The sequence below is a fragment of the Notothenia rossii genome (genome assembly GCF_949606895.1).
Source record: "Notothenia rossii genome assembly, chromosome: 11".
NCBI lineage: Eukaryota > Metazoa > Chordata > Actinopteri > Perciformes > Nototheniidae > Notothenia > Notothenia rossii.
Window position 1 is genome coordinate 49427395 of NC_136910.1, and position 26340 is coordinate 49453734.

The 26340-nt window shown below is 39.8% G+C and overlaps 1 protein-coding gene across 1 annotated transcript in view; it reads left to right on the forward strand.

Moving 5' to 3' along the window:
- epha5 (EPH receptor A5) overlaps positions 1-26340 on the forward strand; it is a 67731-nt gene that overhangs the window by 15028 nt on the left and 26363 nt on the right. The window contains exons 4-6 of the mRNA XM_079659202.1: positions 15689-15844; positions 16314-16652; positions 26210-26334. Coding sequence (XP_079515328.1) covers positions 15689-15844; positions 16314-16652; positions 26210-26334 — 620 coding nt within the window. The remainder of the gene's footprint in view (positions 1-15688; positions 15845-16313; positions 16653-26209; positions 26335-26340) is intronic.

Here is a 26340-nt window from a genome sequence, read left to right on the forward strand (position 1 = left end):
TGTGTGTGTGTGTGTGTGTGTGTGTGTGTGTGTGTGTGTGTGTGTGTGTGTGTGTGTGTGTGTGTGTGTGTGTGTGTGTGTGTGTGTGTGTGTGTGTGTGTGTGTGTGTGTGTGTGTGTGTGTGTGTGTGTGTGTTTCTCCCTAGCTTAGTGGAGGGTATTCCCTCGAGCCCTGCAGCACTTTGCTGCTCTCACACAGCCGTTGTTCTGCTTCGACTCGAGCCCAAACATCCCCCCTGCCGACCTTAACTGCCATTTGCACGGGCACCCAGAGGCTCTCTGTTTTTCCTCTCCTTCACTCCTCTCCAATCTTCCTCTGCGCCGTCTGTAAATTACTCAATTTTCAGACTCTACTACTCACTAGAACCTAGAGAAGCTCTGAGTGGCGCGGTGAAATTTCAGAAAAATACCAGACTTTCAAATGTGTGATTATTTGCTAGCACTCCAGTGTTTCATCTGGTCACACAGTGCCTTACCAATCGAGTGTCAGGCAATGAACTAAAAGATTGATCCTCAACCACAAATAGCAACTGTTGAAGAGTACATGAAGAGAGATTATCTTTTGCTTTTCAATTTTGCACGTCTATGAGTTGGTATGTGCACTATTGTTCTGAATTCTATAAATATACTCCATTATAAAAAAACATTATGTTTCGGCTTCTGTACTCAAAGCCCATATGTTAGTTTTAGCTAAAAACTGTGCCTCAAGTATTAAAGGGGCCCTATTATGCTCATATTCAAGTTCATATTTGTATTTTGGGCCTCTTCTGTCAAATGTTTCCATGCTTTAATGTTCAAAAAGTGCATCACCTCTTTTCCCCCTCAGTCCGAAACCAGAGCCCAGTCTACTCTGATTGGTTAGCTGGCCGGCTCTGTTACGATTGGTCAACCGCTTAGAGATGTCCCGCCCCTTACCCTATCATGTACAATGTGTTGGCCCGCTAGAACATAGGAGCGGTGTCACCATGTTGCAGAAGTAAACCAAGGTGTCCAGTCAAGGCATTTCAGGCAGGGGGTAGTATTAGCCTTTGCAGACCATTTTCTGTAAACGCACAAGAAAAGGGAAAACCCCAAAAGCATAATTGGGCCTCTTTAATACACTAAATATTGCCATGTCATTCCTGTGCCACAAAGCCTGTATGATTGCATGCATTGGATACTTGACTCTGAGAGGAGGCTGGTTGGTGACGTGCATGGCAGAAGTGGTTTTCCATAGACTTTGTCACACAATGCCTGCAGAATTAAATCATTGCCTTTTTTAAAACAGCACCTCTCTTATTAGCTCAGTAACTTGTAATCACATGGTAAAACATAGAAGCTGTGTAACAAAGTGCCCACTATCTCTAGCTTAACTTAGTCAGACATGGAGTCTCTGTGGGGAGATCATTAGCAGTAGCTGCCAGTGGCCTGCCCGGAGTCATGCTGCCACCGACAGTACAGTCACATAGACTGTCACATATCTGAAGCTGACAGGGCTAAAATATAACTCTGGTGTTCAGCAGTCATACTCAAGAGCTCATTCTGTACTGGGTATATCAGCGCTGCATGGCAACAGGTTTTGGTCTTGAGTATTTAGAAATGATGACTATATTTGTGCAGTTTCGGAAAGCGACCTGTGTTGTGTGTTGCACATAGACTGCATGGTATTGCACCACTGGATGAATAATATACTTATCATGTAAATACCCAAGAATAAAAAAGCGTAAACTTCAGAATTACTTATAACACAACAGGTACTGTGGATTGATTCCAAAATAATGCAATCTTGTGACTTTTTGCTGTATTGGACTTGTCTTACTACATTAATGGACATATGATTTCAACTTCTTTTTTTAAAATGGAAAACTTTTCCTACATTTATGCCTAGAAGCCATATTATTTTTGGTGTTTCCTTACTTAGACGGAAACATTCAAAAATACTATTGTTGCTATTTTAGTTTGAAAGCTCCAGGTTTGCTTTCTAGTCTGGACGGACAGAACCTGACCCCTTTAAAAAAAAAAAAAAAGGATCACCCCTTGTTTTCGATTCTTCACAACGTGTCTTCCCTTCGTCATCACGTTAAACTTCTCCATAATAATTTAAACAACATCATGACTACTCATGGTTAACATATGTCGCTGACTTTGTTGCCAGTAATTCTCCAATAACAGGTTAGCTATTAGCATAATATCAATAAGGCTAATGCTAAAATAAAAAATGTGTACTGCAGTTTCTCTTTTTCTTAGTGGATGAATCACAATGGCCGTGTTTAACATTATGCCTTTCATACTTTGGCATGGTAATATTGTCAAGTTGACATTAGCTTTATCTAATATCTATAAGTACAGCCTCACAGAGCTGGCTGTAGACTTTTAGTCTCGGTTGTTCTTAAGAGTATGATTCTTTGAAGTAAAGGGAACATACTTTGATGGTGCCAACATTCATACATTATTTACCGTACATCAGCTGCATTGCATCAGCAGCATGTCAGCAGCGTGTGCACTGTCTGTGTAGACTGAGGTGCAGTTTAAGAAATAGTATGTGTTTTAAGAAACTCTACACACTTTGAAATCAAGCAATTAAATGAAGATGAATTTATTTTAACAAGGATATTGACAGTATTTTGAGTAAGTCTATATTTTTTGGACGAAAATGTGATGTATCAACATTATCATCTGCAAACTGTGCAAATATGTGTCAAAGATCATGGAAGAAACCATGTTTCCCTTGTTTTTAAGTGGGAAGACGCTTAATAATTGGAATTCACAAGGTTTTGTAGTTTGTGTGAAATCTGTTTCCACTTATCTATGGACAAAAAGAGAGAGAAAGGCTTCTTGTATAGACGGCAGCGAAGATTACAACTGTTTTTTTGTTTGAAGAGACATGAAAAAAAGGCAGCAAAGTATTTTCTGGTGTAGACCAACCAAGCATAAAAGAGAGGGACAAAAGTGGCATTCCCTTTGTACTCCTGTTCACGGGCTGTGAGACCGCTATTTTGTTGACACTGATCAAATCTGCCAGCATGTATTTCAAGAAGGTAACAGCACTGTTTTCCCCGTCCGGTAGCAACAGAACAAAGTTAGAGGTGCTTTAACTGATTTCCATTTAAATGATTTCAGACTGTTGTGCATACGGTGAAGATGAAGTTGTGTGATATGCTAATTTTCCACCCAATGGTTAAACGTTTTAGAATAAAAAAAACATCTCCAGTGCTCACAGATTGATTGAGTTTTGTGTATAATGGTCCTCTAAAAGGAAGTCAACACGCTCAGTAGAACACACTCCCAGCAATTAATGAAGATTTTTCTTTTTTTCCAATTTTGCATGCAGATGAAACTGATCTTTGAAGTGTCTACAGAGAGAAACATGGCAGGACTTCCTCTCTTTCTTCAGCTTTGTAACCAAACGTGCTCGCTGCTTTGGAAAACACTTTTTCATGTTCATTTCAATCAGCAACGGTGGAATTAAGTGTTGAATTCTGTTTGTGACATTTCAAACGTGCCTGGAATACATACCCAAGCAGTTCTAGTATTGAGGCTTTTTATATGCGTTTGGCTGTCTGATGTTCTGGTACTAACTATCCAGCAATATGGATGTGAGAACATGTACCAGGTTTTTAATTTCCACTCTATTATGTGAACTTTACCCTCTCTGTGAATGTCAGTGGGATGTTCTAAAGGTTAGAGCTCTTTTGAAAAAGACTCCATTGTTAATAGCCACGTTATTTGAATGCCTGTTTTGTTGTGGGTTTTTAAGCATGTAGATTTTGTAACAGTGAGTTGCAGGTCATACACATTACAATGTGATAGAATACATCTATATGCTGGCTGAATTGGGTGCTTGTGCTGCCTAGTAGAGCATGATTTAACGCAGCCAGTGTGAATGTAGGACAAAACTCGTTACGGACAGCTATTTCCCCCCCTCCTTGTCTTTTTTCTTACCGTCATTTGTACATCTCCCGTTCCTTGTCTCATTTGCTTTCTCTTTTTTTCAGTCTTTCCCCTCCTTTTCCTTTGCTCATTTTGTCTTTAAGTGACTGCCTATCATTCATTGTCTCTCCCTCCTTCTTTCTTTCTTTCTATTACTCTTTATTACTGCCACCTACATCAGCACTCTCCTGTCTTTTATACACTTCTGGCCTCATTCTTCTCCTCTTTAAGTGTCTGAAAGATCCCTCAATTGTTCAATTGTCCCTCAACAATACAATTCTGTCTTATTAGCCTCCTTCCCTTTTCCCATAAACTCACTATGTTGTCACGTTGGGGAAATATTGGAAAAAGGCTAAACATACATTTTCCAACAACTGTACAGAAATTCATTGTTGGATTTGGGTTGTTATTCATTGCTTTGTTCTGCTAGGTATTTTGTCTTAACTTGAGTTTTTTGTTTATTTACATGACATTATAGGAAATAAATGACCTGTTTCCGTATCATTTGTTCACGGTTAAGAGTCACGTAGACGGAAAGTGAATATATTCACATGTAAAGCACGTGGTGGTCCTGTCTCGTTACGGAGATTTATGATTTTGTGTCGGGTGACATCTAAAGATATTGTATGTGCCTGTGTGAGATGTATAGACGCAGGCACAACTTTAGCTGGGATAATTGGTGGTAGCCTGCAGCACTGTCAGCACAGAGAGAGTGAAGAGAGAGGCATGGGGGAGGAGGGGAGCGCCTCCGTGGGTACATAGATGGATGGAGAGAAGGAAAGATTGGAGGATTACGGAGAGCAGAAGTGATGGCAAAACAAGGGGACACAAGATAAATGGAAGGTTTCTCGCCACAGGGTGTGAGGGCAGAGAGACGCAGAGATGGATGAGTGTTGTTTCAGTGGTGATTGCGATAAAGAAAAGGATAACTGAGGATAGAATTGGCCAGATGGATGAGAAGGAAGGGAGGGGGGGCGGATTGTAGATTGAGTTCAGCCTCGCAGATGTGATTCAGGCTGAGTGAATACTAGAAAGTATGTGAGAATAATGGCTGAAAGGAACATTGGAGTAATGTTTGAATTGAATGTGGAGGAAAAAGATCTGAGTGGCGTTTGAGAAACGTGGCTATTTATGACATTTTGTACATCGATGGGAGCCATTTTCTACCATTTACTACTCATTTGGGTTTGCTGAGCAGTTTTGAGCAGGTAATATGACAGTATTTTCAGGCCATTATAGGAAACATTTCATATACATTAAAGAGCCGGAGGGGAATGGGGGTTCTATTCGGAGAGACACAGAATTTCCTTGATTGAAGTTGTACATTTCTGAGAGGAAAAAACATTGATATTCCCTGAGGAAAAAAGTGGTAAACCTAAAAGAAAAAAACATCAAATTTACGAGGAAAAAAAGATGTACAAAAGCTATTGCCCAACCCAAATCAGTATGTCATTTTCTTCGAATAGTACGGATGCTTATGCTGAAATCACTAAGCTAAAAATGTAATGTTCTATTGCTTAATGCTACGCAATGTATAATTTGATAAGTTGTCCATAAGTAAACCTCTATGATGTGTTGAGGTTGTTCCTACCTCAAGAGAAGTCATGTGGTTCTTTGACTCTTTATGACTATTCTTTGTGATACATTTGTGACTTTGAACTAAGAGAATATCCAAGTTGGTTTATCATACATTTACAAGGTAAAACTCTACTTTCTAACTTAAGGATATTTTCTCTTAAAGAGGGCAAATAATGCTCATTTTCAGGTTCATATTTGTATTTTGTGTCTCTTTTGTGACATATTTAAATGCTGTAATGTTCAAAATTTGTTCACCCTCTGTCTGAAACCAGAGACCAGTTTGCTCTGATTGGTTAGCTGGCCGGCTCTGTTCTGATTGGTCCACTGTGAAGACATGTCCCGCCCCTTAGACTACCACACAGTGTGTTGAATAGTGGTTGGCCAGAACTAATGTAAGATATTTGAAAGTGAAAGCAGCATAGTATGTTTGCATTTGCTAAAAAAATCCTTTGAAACCATACAGAACATGAATAATGTTAATTATATAATAATTTAAATGACTGTTTGAATGATAGACTATAGTTGGAAATAGTGCTCCTATAATGCAAGGAGAAGCGAGAAGAGTGAACAATAAGGGTTTCTTGAGTGATTCAATAATTACGTATGATAGGAAAGGAGCTAAGTGACACACTTGAATGATGGAATAAGGGCTGGATTTAATGTGGGAATAATGGAATAAGGACTAAATTATATGTTCGGAAGTTGAGCTGAATGTCATGTTGGGAAGATGAAATAAAGGCTGAATGGAATCCTGTGATTGACAGCTTTGTGATGTTAGAAATCAGGCTTAGATGAAGTCAAAAGAAAAGACTTGGAGGTATAAGATGGGCAGCGAAGTAGGGGGAAGAGAAGTGGGGGAAGTTGTGGGGGAAGTTGTGGGGGAGGGTTGGCAGAGAAGAAGAAAAAAGGACGACAGAAGATGAGGAATACAATGGGAAGAGGACGACTGATGTTATCATCAATTAAAAGAATGGTGTGGCATGATGAACTGCTGCTCAATGGTAGGATAATAACACCGTAGGGTTTCGTTCCTTGAGTGTCGCGTAAGTGTGTCATGGGTAGTGCTGCATTTCCCGTGGCAATACTTTGTTTGGGTGTCAGGACTCCCCCGATGTTCCTCTGTTTGCCTGCCTGTCAGACGTCACTGCAGCACATGTCAAACTCGATCTGGTCACGGTGCCGGTGGTGCCATCACAAACTCTCTCTCTGGCAGGAAGCTTTCTGGCTTCTCCCTCGAGGGAATTATGAGATAGCGAACAGGCAGCTCACACTTGCAATGTGGGGCTTGTGGTGGATGGTGAATCGAGACTTACAGTAGCTTGCGTAACAGAGATTGTGACAGCATCAGCTAATTCGAAATGATTACCCGTGTTGGCTGATAAGGATTCCACTTAGTTCTATAACCTCTTTGATTTATTGTTCTTTGTGCGGAAATCTGACTTTGACTTGACGGAGATCCAAATAGATTTGAAATGTTTTCATTGACTTCTGTAGAATGGAGAATCTTTCTGCTTAATTGACACCGTTTTAATATAGCATTGCACCTTTGTGATGTCAAAAGCAATGCATTCCTTTTGTGAAAGATTTGGCCCATTCCTCAGGGGATTTACAAGACACAGTAGTGGAAGACATCTCCCAGCAATCCCCTGTACTTTTTAATGGCTACATTTCAAGTAAAAATGTAACTTTTTATTTACTTAAGTTTCCTTCTAAAGTTGCCATCATATCTTTAATGATTGTATTTCTTAGCAAATGGGGATGAAAACTAAATATTTAAAGACTGTACTGTTGATAAATATTTCTAAACTGTATCTTCTATGACTGGGTTCCTCATCAAAATGACAGTAGTTAAAATGACAGCAGTTCAAATGTAAACTTTCCTTTAAATTTTTTCATTTATTTTCTAATTTAACCATCGTAAATGTTTGATGATTGTACTGTGTATATAATAAGCAAATCAATATACATGTTTGAACCGCTGCCATACATGAAGGCCTATTAGATTTATCCTACATTTTGATTAGAACTAACCGAGCTTTAATTCACGTCGCCAGTCAGATATTTGCTCCCCTCTACCTTTTGCATTTTATCATTCGAGTTATCAGTATTCAGAAAGGCTTACTCATCCCTGAGTTGCTGGAGCGACAGAGCAGCACGGTGAATGATGGCGCCAAAATCTGCAAGTGGCAGGAAGCCTTTTTGATTCCGTCATCTCCTGAAATATGAATCGACTGGATCTATTGCCGAAAGAGCCGCCATTCATCTTTCCAGATCCTGTTCAATATGAAGCTGCTGCTCCTGCTGACTTCTTTCACTACATTCTCTCCTCCTCCATCTTCCTCCCCACCCCCCTCTCCATCACCCCATCATCTCAACGTGGCGATGCTGTCATGACAACTAAAGTGCTTCCTGAGTGCTTGTTGGGTAAACTGACTTTCCCAGAAGTGCTTCCTCCCTTTTTACCCTTCCCCCTGCTAATGTGCACACATATTCACATGTTTTTTTTATACTTGGGAGGGGCATTCTTGACACAGCCAAGCCCCCCCCCCATCTCAAGACATAACCAACATACCTAGGTGCTTAACCCCATTTGCCCCAACCTTGACCCAAACCTAATCCTAACCCTCAAACACCCCTTTGAAGAAATATGGGCCAGTCACAATGCCCTCACAAAGTTACACACACACACACACACGCACGCACGCACGCACGCACGCGCGCGCACACACACATTCCTGCAGTCGGTGAAATATTAATAAAATGCTTCACTCAGCACAGCCGGCGTCTTTCCATGAAAGCACGGTGGTGTCTCTAGAGGTGGCTGCTAGGACTGGTTGGACTGGTTGTTGTGGACCCTTTTGTTGTATTTAGGTCAGGTGACACGTTTCTCAATGATTCAGTTTCACAGTAGTCACACATCAGCAATATGTTTTACTTTGCAGTCTCTCTAGGAGTCTGGAAAGAGGAGATGGTGGGTTCATGCAGACATAGTTGGAGATGGAGCATGAATTGTGTGTGTTAATGTGAGATAGGCAAAATGGTATGTACTGTGTCATTTACTCTTTACACTAACTATATCAATTATCAGAATTCATGCATGAACTGATCACTTAAAAAATATCTTTTAACAATAACTTTTGTTGTTGTTGCTATTTTGGCCAATTATTGGTAATGATCTACTCTGACCTCAAACTGATCTCCAAAATAGATTGAAGGAAATGGTACACCATTTAAATAACTTATGACCCCCCTAATTCCCCACCACACTGCATATATTGTATAATTCATATTCCTCAATGCACAGTTTACAGAAAAAAACAAATAACTAATTTGTTTAGCTAATTTCAAATAATAGATTAATCGTTGAAGTACGTCTTTATACAAAACATGACAGAAAATGCTTTTAATAGCCTCTCTGGAAATGTCCTGCTTTACACTGTTTTGCATCACGTTAAACCAATACTATATTTGGGTTTTTGACTGACAAAGCAAGACAGGCCCTTCTTGACAAACATGGATCGACATTTTACACTATTTACACGACATTTTATGATCAATTAATAAACCGTGAAAATAATATGCAAGTAAATCTATAATAAATAGCAGCCCAAGAAGAATATATCGCCGCTGTAAAATGATCTCAAACCATTAAATCCTGGCTATATTTTTTCCAACGTCAGAGAGAAAATTGTATTTCAAAACCTGTAAATAACCCCATCATTTCTTTATTTATGGAGCATCTGGTGAATTGAAAGCATGAATTATACACAAACCACATCTGCAAGGGAAATAGAACAATGTAATATAAATGTGCACACGTAAACAGATTTTTTTATTCATTCTTGTATTTAAATAGGTCAAAAGAAAAGTGATTCACCACCATTTTTATGCACACTCCACATGTCTCACGAGTATTTGAATGGCGCGACATCCTGACCCTTTTTCACCTCATTTATGTGCTTGCAATTTGTGTTTGCATGTGTACATCCATCAAGTAAATAAAAATGCCTTTAATAGCAATATATTATGTAGTGTCATTGATATTCAGCATAGTTTGACACTTGATGTATCGTTATGATGTATGGGTCATGTTTGACCTCCGCCACCAGACTCTGACCGGGCCGAAAAATTGATTTATGTTCGAAAGCCATTGTGAGCAGTTTGACCTCTTTGTGTCAGCTTGTGGCCTGAGAATAATTGGGTGCTGAACAATGACCCTCCTCTGCCACCCATCAGACAGGAAAACCCCATTGACTGGGTTGTATATTGTTATGGTATTATCACCTGGCTGTGTTTGTGTTCTCATACAAGCATATACAAATATGAGCGTACTTGGCCACATACACACAGTTATATAACAATAATGCATGAAGGCATGACACCATCATGCATGCACACACACACAAACAGACACACACATTCAGTGTTTATGTTCCTTTAGGCCAGTAGCTCGCTGTGGGACAAATACAGGAAGAGGATATTTACTGTGTTTCCTTGCCTGGTTTATTGGTTCACAATACTATCTGTTCACAGAATAGGCATTGTATTGAAATTCAACCGTTCCATTTTTGTGTTTCTGCTGTCAAAGTTTACTTTCATGTCAATCCTGATGATTCTGTGTACAGCTGGAAGAGTCATAGGAAAAGAGGAAATATAAGTGGATGTCACGTAGAGCAAAAACTGTGCCATTTGGCTTTTTAGTCATATTTAGTAAAATGTTGTTGTGGTGGAACGTAGCTGCAGTAAGAATGGTTTAAGTGTAGTTACTCAGGAAGTTTATTTAGGAAAGTGTTGATCTTGCATTTCCTTGGGTAGTTGCAATGTATCTTCTTCATAATTCTACTCTCCTAACTATCATTCAAAACCTGCAAAAAAAATTGCATTACTTTTGATAACAGTACCAAACATAATACATGAGATTGTTAGAAGTTCCACTTTAACCACTTACAACATAAACACGCTACTTACCTTATAGTTCATAAGTAGGGCATTGGGAAACAAAGAGGCTGTTTCAAAAAGTGAAAAATAATGTGTGTTCCCATCCTGTGAATCACTTCTTTCTTGGTCCATATTACCCCCTTTCAAAAAGCTGGCAAATCATTTTCCCAAATCCAGCTTTAAAACACAAATACAAATACAAAAAAACAAACAATATTTTCGTTGCATTTTGCATCTGGATATCAGAATAACACATAAACCAAAATATTCAAGTAACTTGTGGGAAAGGTGTGGAGCAGATCTGAAAGACAGGCAACATAATTCAACGCATTATTTTTCAATTATGACACTTTTCTCTTGATACACAGTATGGGGCCCTTAACTTCAGTTTTATAAGCCCCTCCCCCCTTGGAGTATGTCCCTCTCCCTCTGCCTTAATCGCTTTCTCCCCCTAATCCTACCAAACGACAGCCAGTCATATAAATCAACATGTTTACAGTGAAATGTTTCCAATTAAAGAGGACGCTCGTTAAGAAGCATTAATGGACACTGCTGGATCCTTAATTGCCTGGGATGCCAGTGTGTGATGCATATTAATTACGTATTAACCTCACACACACAAACGGGCACACACACACACAAATGCATAAAAGAGCATTAAGTGTGTATTGCATATTAATTACCTATTACCCTTTGTGCTGTGCTTTAAGTGCTGCGTGGCATCAGAAAGACAGCTTGCCCAAGGGCACACACACACACACACACACACACACACACACACACACACACACACACACACACACACACACACACACACACACACACACACACACACACACACAATACCACCAACGCGGTCTACTCACTTGCATTCACAATGAGGAATGAGCAATTTTCATGTCTGCCAGCCATGACCATAACTAATCTCACCACAGCAGTGTGTGTGTGTGTGTGTGTGTGTGTGTGTGTGTGTGTGTGTGTGTGTGTGTGTGTGTGTGTGTGTGTGTGTGTGTGTGTGTGTGTGTGTGTGTGTGTGTGTGTGTGTGTGTGTGTGTGTGTGTGTGTGTGTGTGTGTGTGTGTGTGTGTGTGTGTGTGTGTGTGTGTGTGTGTGTGTGTGTGTGTGTGTGTGTGTGTGTGTGTGTGTGTGTGTGTGTGTGTGTGTGTGTGTGTGTGTGTGTGTGTGTGGATATGAAGATTTACGTGGGAGTGTCTTTTAAAGATTATTTAACGAGTAAAGCACCTGATCCAAAGATCTAACAGCCTGTCTGTCCTTGCATCTGGAGAGCCTTCATCGTAGGACATCTATTAAAATGAAAAGATGAATCAATTAAAAGAAGAAAGTAGTCACTGACGCTTTCCAAAAGTAGTTATGTTTAATAGTGTATCGGCTTAAAGGCTGGAGTGTATGGTACACTCTATTATAGAGATATATTATTCATTATTGAAAAATGGTTTAATACATTTCCTGGTTTTGCTAAAAAACAAATGGGAATGTCTCAATCAACTTATTTGTACAAGTATACAGCTATGCTAACAGCTTAATTAACACTGCATGTTTAGCTTAATGCTGTATGTACAGTCACAACATTTTTATTAGCATTTGTTTACCGTTCCCCCTTCTGGGTGTTTAGCTTGTTAGCATGCGGACATTTAAGTTTACATTAATGCTAACAGCTTCATTCACAATGTATATATATATTTTTTTACTTAATGCTATACTTGTGTGTTTATCAGCATATATTAGCTAGCTCACTTCTTGGTACGTAGTGTGTTAGCATGCACATATTTCCTAATGACGAACAAAGTAGCTGTAGCTTATGGTAATTTCATTATTTTTGCTATGATGATGCCTTTACCATTCACAGAGCCACACAAAAATAGAACTCAAAACGAAATGTTTTCTTCATATTTAAGTATACACATTTGACTATACGTATGTCTATCATTTCTATTAACAACTGTTTATTTCGCTGTGGCGGATGGTGTGTACAGTTTTTTGTAATCACTTATTCACATGTGCACTAATTCAGTTGCCATTTAAGTGGCATTTAGTCAACTTACATGTTTTTGTCCTATCTTGTCCTGACAGCCACACCATTGGCTTTAAGGCCTACCCTTCAGCTTTTTAGAGTCCATACTGAAAACACACTATCTTTCACTCTCTGTGGCATTTTAATCGCTTTATCCTAGTTTCTGCCTTCAGCTGGCTGCCCTGACCTTCATGTCCCCTTTTGCCTGCATGTGGTACATCTTTAAAATGGAGAAAAAACATCCAAAAAGGCGCATGATATAACCATGTAGTCACTCACACTCATGCTGTCAAGTCATGTCCAACAATACATGCTTACAGTTGATTACCACACATGTTCATTTTTCCTTCAGAGCATGTGTAATCTATGTAGCCTGAATGGAAATGAGCTAGAATTAATGGTAAAAAAATAACCTAACATGTACACTGTTGGTGCGTATTAGTGCCCTGGAATTGGTTTTCATTAAAGTGGCATGCGATGGATTTTTTTTCACACCAATTTGCACATTTTAATTGCAAATGTTTATATCGTTCTCATGATCATGTGCAGATTCCAGGGGAAATGGGGGCATTATATTAATGTAATCAAAACCTGTCATATAATGTTTGACACCACATTATTAGCCAATGTGCATTTGTCTATTTACATTCCAACTTCAATCAGGCTGGCTGTGTCTTTATTCAGCAATGCAGTTTGGTTTTTATATATGCCACAATGAAGTTTACATTTTTACTAATCCATCATTTAATTCTAGGATTGTATAGTTACTATATTGCCTCATATATGTTCCTGTTGTATGTGGAATAAATACTAAGTAGTTACCCTCTGCAACAGACAAAAAACTCAACAAAAACTCCCAAACAATAACAGGACATCCATAAAATGAGCCACTATAATACCATTCTGTGCCCACAGCATGCTGTTTGATTGACAGGTGGTATTTGGTAGTGCAGCACAGGCACAACACAGCAGATGAGAGCTAAGAACCAAAGATAAATATATGCACAAATAAACATAATTTCTCAGTTTATTTATGTGTGTGTGTGTGTGTGTGTGTGTGTGTGTGTGTGTGTGTGTGTGTGTGTGTGTGTGTGTGTGTGTGTGTGTGTGTGTGTGTGTGTGTGTGTGTGTGTGTGTGTGTGTGTGTGTGTGTGTGTGTGTGTGTGTGTGTGTGTGTGTGTGTGTGTGTGTGTGTGTGTGTGTGTGTGTGTGTGTGTGTGTGTGTGTGTGTGTGTGTGTGTGTGTGTGGAGCTGCCACACAATTTTTATAGCTTTGACCATGGGGGGTTTTAGAGGATGAAATGACTATGGCAATAAATCTGTATGCAACCATAAATGTGCGCGTGGTGGTGGGCAAAGGCAGACAAAGGATCTGGTGTGTCCTACTGCCCTGAATGCTGCAGACCTTGTCTTACACACACACACACACACACACACACACACACACACACACACACACACACACACACGTAGAATGTAATGAGGCTGTACATCATCATTGGCTTCATCGAAGTAAAAGGAAGTAAATGGAAATGCGTTGGGATCCATTTTACTGTATTCTACGAAAAATGTAATGGCAGCAGCAACAAAAAAAGTCCACATCTTTTCACATCTGAAAAAACCTAACCCCCCAGGGCATACAATACTGTCTGTGTGCTGTTGAGCATGAATTATGTCATCAGCTGTATGACTATCTGCTCATTCAAAATTAGGTCATCTTCACAAATGCCTCCACATCTTAGTAATTAGGGTTTGTGTGGTAACATACATGCCAAGCACATACGAAAATACACAACTTATTTTATTTGTCTGCGTGTGAATCAGAGGTGAGACACGGAGCGATTCAGGGCAGAGGGAGAATCTTTCAGGCCTAATGTTCCATGACAAAGGACCAAGGTTCCGTCAAGGGGAATCAAAGCCATTGCCGCCAAACGCCTGAAACACACACACACAGACACACACACATCTCCCCTTATATTCCTCCTTTGTCTCATCCACTCTTTTTCTCACCGTCCTTGCTCGTAAACTTGTCTTCCTTCTTCCTTCCATCTCTCCCGCCATCATTTCCTTTTTACCTTCCCCTTCTTTCTCCCCTTGTATCCCTTTGTCTTCTTACCTGCAGTTTAATTATGTAGTTGTTAATCCCAGTTGCAGCCTGGATGGGCTTTACAGCAGGCACATTTATAAAACAACAGCTCCTAACCTTTAAGCCCTTGGAGGACAAATACATCGCCTCTCTTTTGTCCTATACTCCTCTCCCTCCCTGTCTTCTCCTTAGGAAACATTCATTTATCTCTGACTATAGAAAATCTATTGGCATCTTTGCAGCCCTTCATGTAAAAAGTCAAAACGCATCATAATTAATTCATCCTCTATGTGTCGATTTGTATCTGCATGGGTGCAATGGCAAAAATCAGCAGGAACAACAATGCGACGATAAGTCAGTCATTGATTGGCTTTGGGGCGTAACCATGGAGACGGAGGTTGATTATGCTTGCTTGTTAACAATGTGAGTGTGTAACCCCGCTGTTTACCTACTCCACTTAGATCTGTCTGAGCTGAGTGTATGTTTGTGTGGGAGGAAGAGAGATTGTGTCTGTCTGTTTGTATATGTATCACATATTGGTTTCTCGGTGGGGACAATGTTGTGCAGCAGATGCACAAAATTCTCAATAAGGTTACAGTACATTAGATTGAACTTATCCAAAGCGACAAACAAAACAAGATTCCTGTGAGTGCATTAGCTTTTTAATAAGCAAAAGCACTGACGGGATGCTCCACGAAAGGAAAAAAAAAAGTCAGAAAAGTGTTTGTTTTTTTAAGATAATACAACTTGAAGACGAGAGCAGGGTTTCACCGGTTGGATAAAAGCAATAATCCCTAGAGGGGAGATAAAAAGACATAAAAAGGAACAAAGAAGGAAATACAAATGCGGCACAAACTAGGTGACAAATGATTCTTTTAAATTCAACACCGGTATCTCTGATGAGGAACCTCAAAACAACCAGCACCATCCAAATGGCAAATTGTTTTTGGTTTTGATGCTGACCTCCTTTTCTTTCAAAGGAACTAACCATGCTGTCTTGCTTTTTCTCTTCCCCCACTTTTCTTTTTTTACCTCTCTGACCCTCTTCCCTTTCGTATTTGTACGTCTCCTCTTATCATCTCATCTCTTCTTTATCCAACCCCAAACACTCCATGCCACCCGCCCCCCTCCCCTCTTCCTCTATCAGTCTGCAAAGTGGGGTTTTACCGCTCGCTGCTGGAGTCTCCGGCCTGCAGTAAATGTCCCCCGCACAGTGTGGCCAGGCAGACGGGAGCCACCGCCTGCAGTTGTGAGGATGGATGGTATAAGATCGACTCCGACCCTCCCAATATGGCCTGCACACGTGAGGATAAAGCTCCTTTATATTTGCACATGCTTAAGTCTTATTTACCTTTATTTTTGGACATAGAGTTGCAGAAAAAACATCACGTTTTTAAAGTGTCTTGACTCTTTTACAAGATGTTGACTTTGGGGCTCCTGAGGTAGAGCTGTCGTCCACCAATCAGAAAAGTAGGTGGTCTGATCCCCAGACCCTGCAGCCAACATGTTGAAGATACATGACCCTACATTTGTCCAAGTGGAATCCAAAGCCATGGCAATGTTTACGGGAGCAATTCAGGTTTAGATATCTCTCCCAAAGACCAATTTCCACTGACCCTCTGATTGGTAGATCAGTCATTAAGCCCCTGAGCCATAGCTGCCCCTTGTACATGTATATGTTGAAACACTTTTAAGAAAGACTAGATGAGTGCCATATAAATGCACTCCATTTACCATTAACATAATTGGTCCTTCTTCTCTTCTTCTCTCAGGCCCTCCATCTGCTCCACGCAACGCTATCTCCAACGTCAACGAGACCAGCGTCTTCCTGGAGTGGTCCATCCCCATGGAAACGGGTAACAGGAAGGACGTACGCTACAACATCCTGTGCAGACAGGTCCTGCCAGAGGGGAGGGGCTTGGAAGAATGCGGCCCAAACGTGCGTTTCCTGCCCCGACGCGTCGGCCTGTCAAATACGTCGGTCATGGTGGCCGACCTGCAGTCACACACCAACTACAGCTTCCTTCTGGAGGCCGTCAACGGGGTGTCAGAGCTGGCAAAAGAGCACGCCAAGCAGTATGTGTCACTCAATGTGACAACCAATCAGGCAGGTATGTTGCAAGCGATTTGTCACATATGTCAATACTTGCTTTTTCTTTCCCACAATCACAGCCTCCCCATGAGTTCTCCAATCTGCACCACAGCTGTCCTGTTGTAGCGACTGAATTTCACAACAAATATCTCCAACTGACTCTTTTTTTCCTTATTGGGACTTCCACAGACCAACCTGATGTGTCAGATTCCTGGCGCGAATATCTGTGTCTGAGAACAAAGACGCCAGATGATCATATTATAACAGCATTTGTGCAAAACATCGCTTCTATTATTGTTTTTTTCCTGTGTGCCATCCATGCTGTGAATGAGGGAACATTGCACAGTGGAAAGCTTCTTTGTTTTTGCTTTTGCATCCAGATTTGTCATTGAAAAAGCAGCTTGCCCCCCTCGACTAGTCGGTGCATTTCATCAACAAGATTTGCAGGAATCTGGGGCGTAGTGAAAGCGCTTGATTTGCAGGCTGCTGCTGGGGTGTAGGGTGTGTTGTTTGGTAGCAGGTGTCATTCTGCATGCCTATCAAAGTTTAATCAAGCTGATGACATTTTATTTTTAGAATGGGAAGTGTAATCAACTCTGAGCAAAAAAGAAAACTTGAGCTGGTATAATGTGTTGTAGCTGCTGGCAATATTCTGTTATCTGCAAGCCAGAGTGATTTAGAAAATCTCTGTGGCTATAAAGTATAATTGAGCAAGGCACTAAACTCACTACGCTAAAGTGAGCAGCACAGTGGCCAAACATAAAGACCACTCTAATATTAGACAGTGAAAGACTCCAGCTACTCCCCATAGCTGTAAATATTGGAATGTTTGCTGGCTGGCTGTTTTTAAAATGGAGATAAACATTCACACAGGCTTTGGGAGACCATTTTCATGTTTACGGGAGTTGTTTTATCTGCTCGTAATGAAATGGTAGCACACGGTGGAATGAAATGAGAAAAATACAAGATTAATGCTTTCCTTCCCAAGGCTTCCATCTATAGAAATATTTTCCTGAAGGACTGTGTCTGTTCCTGTTTTTTTTACAAATGGTTAATTGGCAGTCAAGTCATAGTAAGGAGTAGTGGGATGGGCAGGCAGATGGTGGTCTGACAGTGGAGGGTACTGCCGTCCCTTTAACTGTGTTGTCATTGTGGCTGTCAGCAGACTGAGTGGATTACACCACCCAACAGCACACACATTCAGTTTATTAGAGATGCAGCTCGATTAGTTATCCAGTCACTGGGCCCAATGGAGATTAGGGATTACAGATTAGATTACACATGGCTGGCAGAGTCACAGACAGGAAAACCGGGCTTCCCTTTGGCATGCATGTGATACATGCCAGGGCATTTCTTTTTTGTTATTCTAGTGATATTAGACAGAGAGACAAGTTTACATTTGAAAATATAGTCAAAAATATCCCATACATCCATGAACTGTTGAAAAAAACATCCACATGTATTCCTAAAAACATAACTGAAGTCCTGTCAAGGCCAAAAGAAACATTTGTTCCTAAATATAGTGGAAGAGTAACTGGTGATTTATGAGTAAACAAGTTGAAAAAAGCCCTGTTTGTAAGGTTAAAAATTGTGAAGCCTCACAAAGGAGGTCAGGTTAGATTAGATTGATTTTATTGATCCCAAATTGAGAATTGTTTTTGTTATAGCAGCATTTCAACAGGGCATTGCACATATGTTTATAATAAAATAAAATATAACGGCAAACCCTCTGACGTTAAATCGGGAAAACAAAGTTTTTGCCATGATTTTATTCCATTTAGTGACCGATAAAGCCATTACAGAATAGTATAGTAGCATATTTAGCCAACGATTTAACATCATATTATTTTAACTCTCTTTCGCTGTGCTTTTAATTATGCCTATATGGGCTATAATTTCAAAAGTGTTCTTAAGAGACTATAATAGCAATTGACTCAATTGTCTTTTGGTGTTATCATTTTATTTTCGGAAGGGTAATAAAGCAAACCGATGATGAAAAGAAAGATAAATACTTGATTGGATAATAAACCGAAACATTGGAAGGCTGTTTTAAACAGCTGAGCCAGCAGTGATGTTGGGCTGTTCCAAATGTCTAAAATACAGATTGCAGAACATGTGTGCAAACATATGTGCTGACATGCGAATGTTTAGAAGGTTCAGTCGAGTCATTTACACTTAACTCTAAATACTATAAAGTATGTGCTGTTAAAAAAATGTATTACAACTGTAAGACTGCTAATTTCTCACCTGTGGTGTTACACATCAGTTCAGTTTCCAGATGGTGTCCAGACTGTTTGAGTAGAAACGTTATATGAATATTCAATTAATGTTTTAATTATTACAATTTCTCAAGTTATTATTTCTGATCCATTGGGGCCTCTTCAAGGGTCACAATATAATGTAAATGTAGGGTGACTGACCATTTGTCCCACTTTTTGACAGTCATCCGTCTAAAACCTGGCTTTTATCCAATGGCTGTTTAGCTTTTCACCATAAGCTGTTTCGGATGTTAATCAATCAACAACGGCTCGAAATGTATTTACTAATGAGTGTAGCCGGTGGAGGGCGATTCCCAGAAATGTCTTTGTGACATTTACCATAGCTTCTTTTTCAATCATGCATGGACTGGAGGTGAATACCATTTAAAGAAACACTGCATGAAACTCACAAGAAATGCCTGGCTCAAGACAAGTATTGATCTATGGATACATTCTTACTGAAACCAAAACAGGATTACCAAACAGAAACACATAAGGTTTTAGCAGCTGAAATAATTAACATTTCCCACTCGGTAATTTTTTCAGACTTAGACATATCAAAGAAATACGGACATGTTGGCGGATGATTGTTTGTTGTAAAAATGAATCCACTCAAACCGAAGTATTTTACTATTTTTTGCAAACAATAAACCAAGTCAAGCGTTGTCAAAAATACTTATAAGCTAATAGTTTCAATATCCTTTTTTTATTTTTAAGGGTTAGATGGAAAAACAGTATTGTTCCACATGTGGCTTGTTGGAACCTGGTCACCCTATGTAATGATACACCTGGAAAGATAAAGCATGAAAACTAAATTAATTCATTTTTTTTTTAAATGTCCCCAAATATTTACTTCTTTTTTTTTACCCCTATAGATCTCCAGAAATATGCAAATGAAAGGATCTGATAATGAAAAAGCACTCTGCTCACTACTCAATGACATACATTCACAAGTAGCAACTTCTTAATATTAAGCTGAGCAGCACTTACACTACTAAACTAAATGTACCTGATATGACTTATGATCATATCAACTTTTGCTCCCATCTTGCTTCAACTTACTCCTCCCCAAATCCATTATAGTGCCTGGTGAACATCCAGTGTCATTGACAGATGTTGCTAGAAGTTCTGCTGCACTTTTAACCACCCAGCCGTGATTTCGAGGTGTTCGCACCCTGAGTGCATTTATAAAAATCACTGTTGCGAGGTTAGGACTTCAACCACCGGGGGTCTTTCCTATCAAATGATTTTGCAAAGTAATCCTAACAATCCTGTTAACAATAATCCTGAAGCATTACTCGTAATGAACAGTTTAACACCCTGCCTCGCCTCTGTGTCACACATGTAATTACCCAATGAGGGCTTTGATGAGCGCTGTAAACATCTGCGTTGTGTGACTTTGCTTCTGCTTGTGAGGGTAAAAGGGTTGAAAGAAGATGGAGGGATGGAGGCGGTGGGGGGGGGGGGAATCAGACAGACAGAGACTGAGAGAAAGAGGATCTGCCGTTTGATGTGTGGGAAGTGTCACATTCCATAAGGGATCCGTGAAGTAGGTGATTTCACAGTGTCCCTGCGAAGCCCTGCTGAATAATAAAGTGTTGGTACTCGTGAAGAGGAGAGGTGAAAGGCAGGAGAGAAGGTAGAGTTAGAAACTGTAAAAGTAGTTGGGGAGGTTGTGATAAAAGGTGAGGGAAGAAGCAGTAAAGTAAGAGGTTAACATATAAGGTTCACAGTTGCTTTGCGTTAATTCAAAAAACTCTTAGAGGTGTGGTGTAGCTGGGCAATTTAATAATGGAAGTCATATATTTTGCTCCACTTTGGTGTTTTTGTAAACAGAAAACACACTTTTTATAAGGCAGCTAGCTAATAGTCACTATTACGTTCATGAATGTATTTAAAGTTGCCCTATTATGCTCATGTTCAGGTTTCATAATTGTATATTTGCCTCTACTGTGACATGTTTCCATACTTTAATGTTCAAAAAGCTCTTCCTCTTTTCACTCTCGGTCCGTTCATACTTGCCAACCTTGAGACCTCAGAAATCGGGAGCATTTCAAAATGCAAAATGGGTAGGGTGCTAGTGGATCGCCGGAGCTGTTAGATTCATTAACATGCTTATTGTAGTTGTAAGTGCAATGCCTTGCGGCCTGTAGCACCATCCTTGATGGAGCATATGTGTGGGCTGGACCTGTATTTTACAGGAAAGGAGTGGGCAGAGGGTGGAGTTGTCGATTCTTGTTCTGTTTTCTGTGACTATCTGCCTCACCCTCTCAGACTTTGAGTTGCGCGTGCTACTAACGAGACGTGTTACCATGGAAACCAAACAATGGTGTAGCTGTATTAAGTCCGAGGGGAAACCGTCCTGAGTAAATCTGATTTTGTCAGAAATCGGGAGAAATGCGGGAGAAATATGACCCCGGGAGGAAACCGGGAGAGGGCAATGAAATCGGAAGTCTCCCGCGAAAATCGGGAGGGTTGACAAGTAGGGGTCCGTTAACCATGTATAATGTGTTGGAGCGCTAGCCAACTGAAGTGCGAGTGTTACATCGTGGTGTCACTATGTCGGGGAAGTAAACAAAGGACTACGATTGAGGAGGGGCGGGGGTGTGTGGCAGAGAAACTCGCACTTCAGGGAACTTTGGGATTTTAGCCTTTGCAGACCATTTACATGCATTAAAAGCTATAACACACTACAGGAAAGGGAAAAAGCATAATATGGCCCCTTTTAAGAATCCTCCCGTTAGTCTCTTTATTTTAGATATGTCGTCGTGCCTTGTGAATAGATCTTTAAAATGAATACACTTTATATTGAGAACATACATGAGAAAATGGCAATTCTCAGTGGAAATCAGAAGAACAAATAATGTACTCTAATTGGCAATTAATCCCCAATAATCACGGACAATTCAGTCTTTGCTAGTCAATGATTATTATTTATGTGACACATGACTTCCTGTGGTAGCTGCTGCCTGAGGCCTTTTATTTCTGCCTGTTTGTTTCTCTTGGTGTTCACATTGTGGGAGCATTGTGTGGTTACTGCACACTAAATGCTCCCATACGTTATGTTTGCTGTTGTTGGCTATTAATCAAATGAAACGTGATACATTACCTTGTGGGAGGTGCCTTACTTTTAGATATATAAGTGGTGGGTTTTTTTCTCTTTTAACTGAGATGAATTGAGCATGGAACTTCTATTGAGTTATTTTAACCATCATTTTGGAAATATATCATCTTTAGAGACATGTGTTTTTTGGAGTCTACAATTGTCCTGTTTGAGGTCATTTGTTGTTTTTAAGAAGTTCAACTTTGATACTTTCTCAAGAAACTTTAGTAAGTTTGTTTTGGGCGTCTGATTTCTTCATTATTGTCAGTGTGGTTCAGCCATTTTTTACTTTGGGTGTGACAGCTCAAATGTGTTTTCTCTCAAACAGGTTGAGAGGAAGGCTTTAAAGAAGATAGATGAGACACTTTGTAGCTCAGTGCAGAGAAGATATGTGAAAGGATTGTGTCTTGGAAAGAAGCTGACTGTTGGCCACATGGTCGTTGTGTTCTTCAATTTGACTTTTAGTATTCAACGTGTTTTGATAACTTTCCACTTGCTGATATATTCTTCAGTTAAAAATCCACCTGCTTAAGTTTCAATATGCTTTTTAAATGCATTATTGTAAATTAAATAGTATAAGGGCAGTGAAGAGATGAGGGGAGAAATAAGGAGCGATCATTCAATAAACAGCTACATACATACTATACATAAAGGGCTGCTGTTTAATTAGACGACTAACTGATTACTCGATTGATCAATTATAATTAGCAGAGAGAAAATTGCGTTTTTGGCATCTCATTTATGGAGATTCCCTGCTTTTGTGTGTTTTATACCATATTACTCTGAAACACTTTAGATGTTGGACTGACAAAACACACGTTCAAAGACATCACATTCAACATTTGATAGACCAAATGATAAATCTCGGAAATGATCTGAAGATCATCAGTGAGAATGATCCGGATTTGCAGCCCTACCCCTGATACGCTGGCCGATTGTTGGTGGGGGGGCTCGAGGGGGGTGCAGTTTATATTCCCCTTCAGACATGCCCCTGACCCATAGGCCAAAAAAGTGTGTCAATGTCCTTGATCTTTCTGTTACAACTTATGAATTCCTGATTGTGAACATTTCTAATGATAGAATGCAATATGTTCACGTGTCAAATCAAAGTTTCAATGAATGAGAGTTCCATAAAGTGAGCAGGTAGGTAGTGAGTATAACAAAAAATAATATGAGAGTACTTTACAACCCTGATAAAGCTATCTCTTTCTATCCCTTTGTCTCCTATCTCTCTTCCATTCTGTAGCCGTGTCTCTCTTTCTGTCATTCTCCGGGGGTAGTTAAAGGATAACAAAGCCGATAGCTGAAGGTCTGTATTGATTCTGGGGATGCTTCAGACAGATTGTGTTCTGAGAGGCTTATGTTCTGCACGGTGATAACGGTTGCTCCTATCTGAGGCCAGAGTTGTCACACTGCAGGGCTGCACTCCCTTTTTATTTTTAACCTCTCTCAGCATGGGATGGAAGTTTTTAGACAGGAAATGGCACCACGAGCATTAGGAGTGAATGTGTGTTCTGTATTACCGTACTGCAGGTGCTCATTAGCAGATGTAACACGCACGGGAAGTGTTTAAAACAGCGAGTGTGATTCCACTATCTTTCCTGAGGCTAAAATAAAAGTGTTGCTGGGGCGCTGTCTAAACACTTTCGTCATGTCTTCCATTCTTTGTCTCACATTCTTTCCTTTTTTGTCTACCTTCTCGCTTGTCTTCCATTGTCCTCCCCCTCCTTTAGCACCCTTCTGTCTCCTCCATCGCCTCCCGTTCCTCGCTGCCGCTGCGTTCCTCAGATTCGTCATGTTTTAAAACACTTGTTTGTTTAGTCTCAGTCGCCAAGTGGTGGCAGTAAAAGTTATCACATTGTGTTGACTAAAGCGTTGCGTTGGGTGTTATCTGTGTACGTCATACGGTAAATGCAAGATTATAGCTGAGAAGAAACAGGCAGAAATGATCTGAAGACCCTTCTTTTTGTTTGTTAATGTGCTTTAAATATAGACTTTAGTACAAGTGTCTTCGATGCACAGTAAAAGTGCATTTTTTGCATCATTTCAAAAATGATGGTAGCTTCAAACTTGCACCTTATGCAACCTAAAAACTTTATTTTTTCAACTTTTTGAAAATAATGTTTTTGAATACAAGACAAAAAAATAGGCCTTATTTTATGGTATGTCTTAAATCACTAATCTTTTTTTAAACATGAATTGAAGAAATATATAAATAAATATGATAATAATTAAAAACCAACAAATATTAAACTAATATACTTAAAATACATTTTTTAATTCATAAAATGGCTATTCTTGTGATATTCTCACAATAAGAAATGGGAATGGAATGGATTTCTGGAATGTAATTAGAATAAAAAAATACTGAAAAATAAATTAAACAGACTAATCATTCAAGTAATTTTTAGCTTCTCAAATGTCTGGATTTTGTGATTTTAACATAATCTGTTAGGTATACGCTTTTTAGTTTTGAAGACATTAAATCAGGTTCTTGGAAATTGTTTGTATTTTTCATTCTTTTCTGACATTTATTAGCAGTTAAATCCATTATCTAAAACCAAATATTACTTGCAGCTTGACTTGTTAAAATATAAACACATTTTAGTTGTGCAATAACACATAAGGTTTATTTATACTACTCTAAATCCTAAGTGTATAGACCAGATTCCTTACATGTGAACCCTCAAGGCTTTGATTAAATATAGCATGGCGAACTGCATCCATTTTTGGAGGATTTCAACTTAGATGTTGGTGTATTGTTACCCGTTAAGCTGCTGGGAAAGGAAAAGAAGCCCTCTTTCATCATCGCACCCTAGCATTTATACCATTTAAACATTGAGTGTGTGTGTTTGATTCGGTCTCTGGTTTCAGGCTTTTAAGATGTTGCAGATAACACTTCTGTGCGACCATCCACTCAGGATACAGTTACTCTGTTTGTAGCGATGATTTATTCTCTGTGGAGTTCTGCTGATGCTATTGAAACCCAAACGCTGTTTTGCATTTTCAGTAGAGGCATATACACACACACACACACACACACACACACACACACACACACACACACACACACACACACACACACACACACACACACACACACACACACACACACACACACACACACACACACACACACACACACACATTATCAGGATATTGCCTGAGGGAGCGTTTTACCCAGTGAAAAGCTCTTTATGTGTCAGAGACTCTCCAACTGTCCCTCTGAGAGATTGGCCCTCAGTTCAGGTTACAAAAAGATGGCTCTGTGATTGATGCAAACAAAAGCGCTCACTTGACTTCAGACTTTTCGTAATAACTTCTTACAATGAAAATGGAAACTTTGCAAAGACCCAAAAGCAAACAAAAAGTACTTTAACATGTCTTAAAATCTGGATACTGCCAATATCTGTCCTGTAAAAAGCCGTGTGGCAGATGTGTGGAGTCGTAGCTGACTTCATGGGCTCCTATGCCAGCCTCTACTGAATAGCCTGGTATAAAGGGATAGTTTAATTAGGCACAGGTGCACCTTGTTGCCAGATTGCAGACATTTCTTTGGAGGCGAAGCTGCTTTGGATCCAGAAATAATCTCAGTTGTTGAGTCGCAGCTCAATGGACTGCGCCAAATAACCTCGGAGGAACTTCGGTAACTAACAAACATGAATTCCAAAGAAGAAACTCTGGGGGAAATATGTTGTTTTCTTCACCTAGTTTGACAGAAACATAAAAGACACATGTACATCACATCATGTGACATAGTGAGCCCCCTCCTTCCCCACAGTCATTTCCCATATTTTCTTCTTTGATCATCAGTTTAATATTTCATAATGTACAACAACAACAGAAAGAGTTACAATTAGCTCTGCGCTTGTAAACATGAAAGCATGAGGAGTCCCTAAAATATGTTTTTCTTCTAGATGCTGATGGTACCCTACATATTTCATAAGCATTTCTATTGTTTTAATCGCTATTCATTGCAATTGTATGTTAGATTATGTTATACGATAAGATAAGATGAACCTTTATTAATCCCCGAGGGGAAATTCAGTTGTACAAAGCAGCAACAGGGTAAGCGTGAAAAAACAGGAGAGCAAAGATTCACACAGATTAATAAAAAAAAAATGTTTTTAAATAATAATGATACATTGGAATAGAATAATGCACTACAAATACATTTTGGAGCCTGAAGTTGTATTATGTCTCGTGTGTCTGCAGCGCCGTCTCCGGTGAGTGTGGTGAGGAAAGGTGTGACGGGGAAGAGCAGCATCGCCATTTCTTGGGCGGAGCCTGACCGCCCCAACGGCATCATCCTGGAGTATGAGATCAAGTATTTTGAAAAGGTAAAC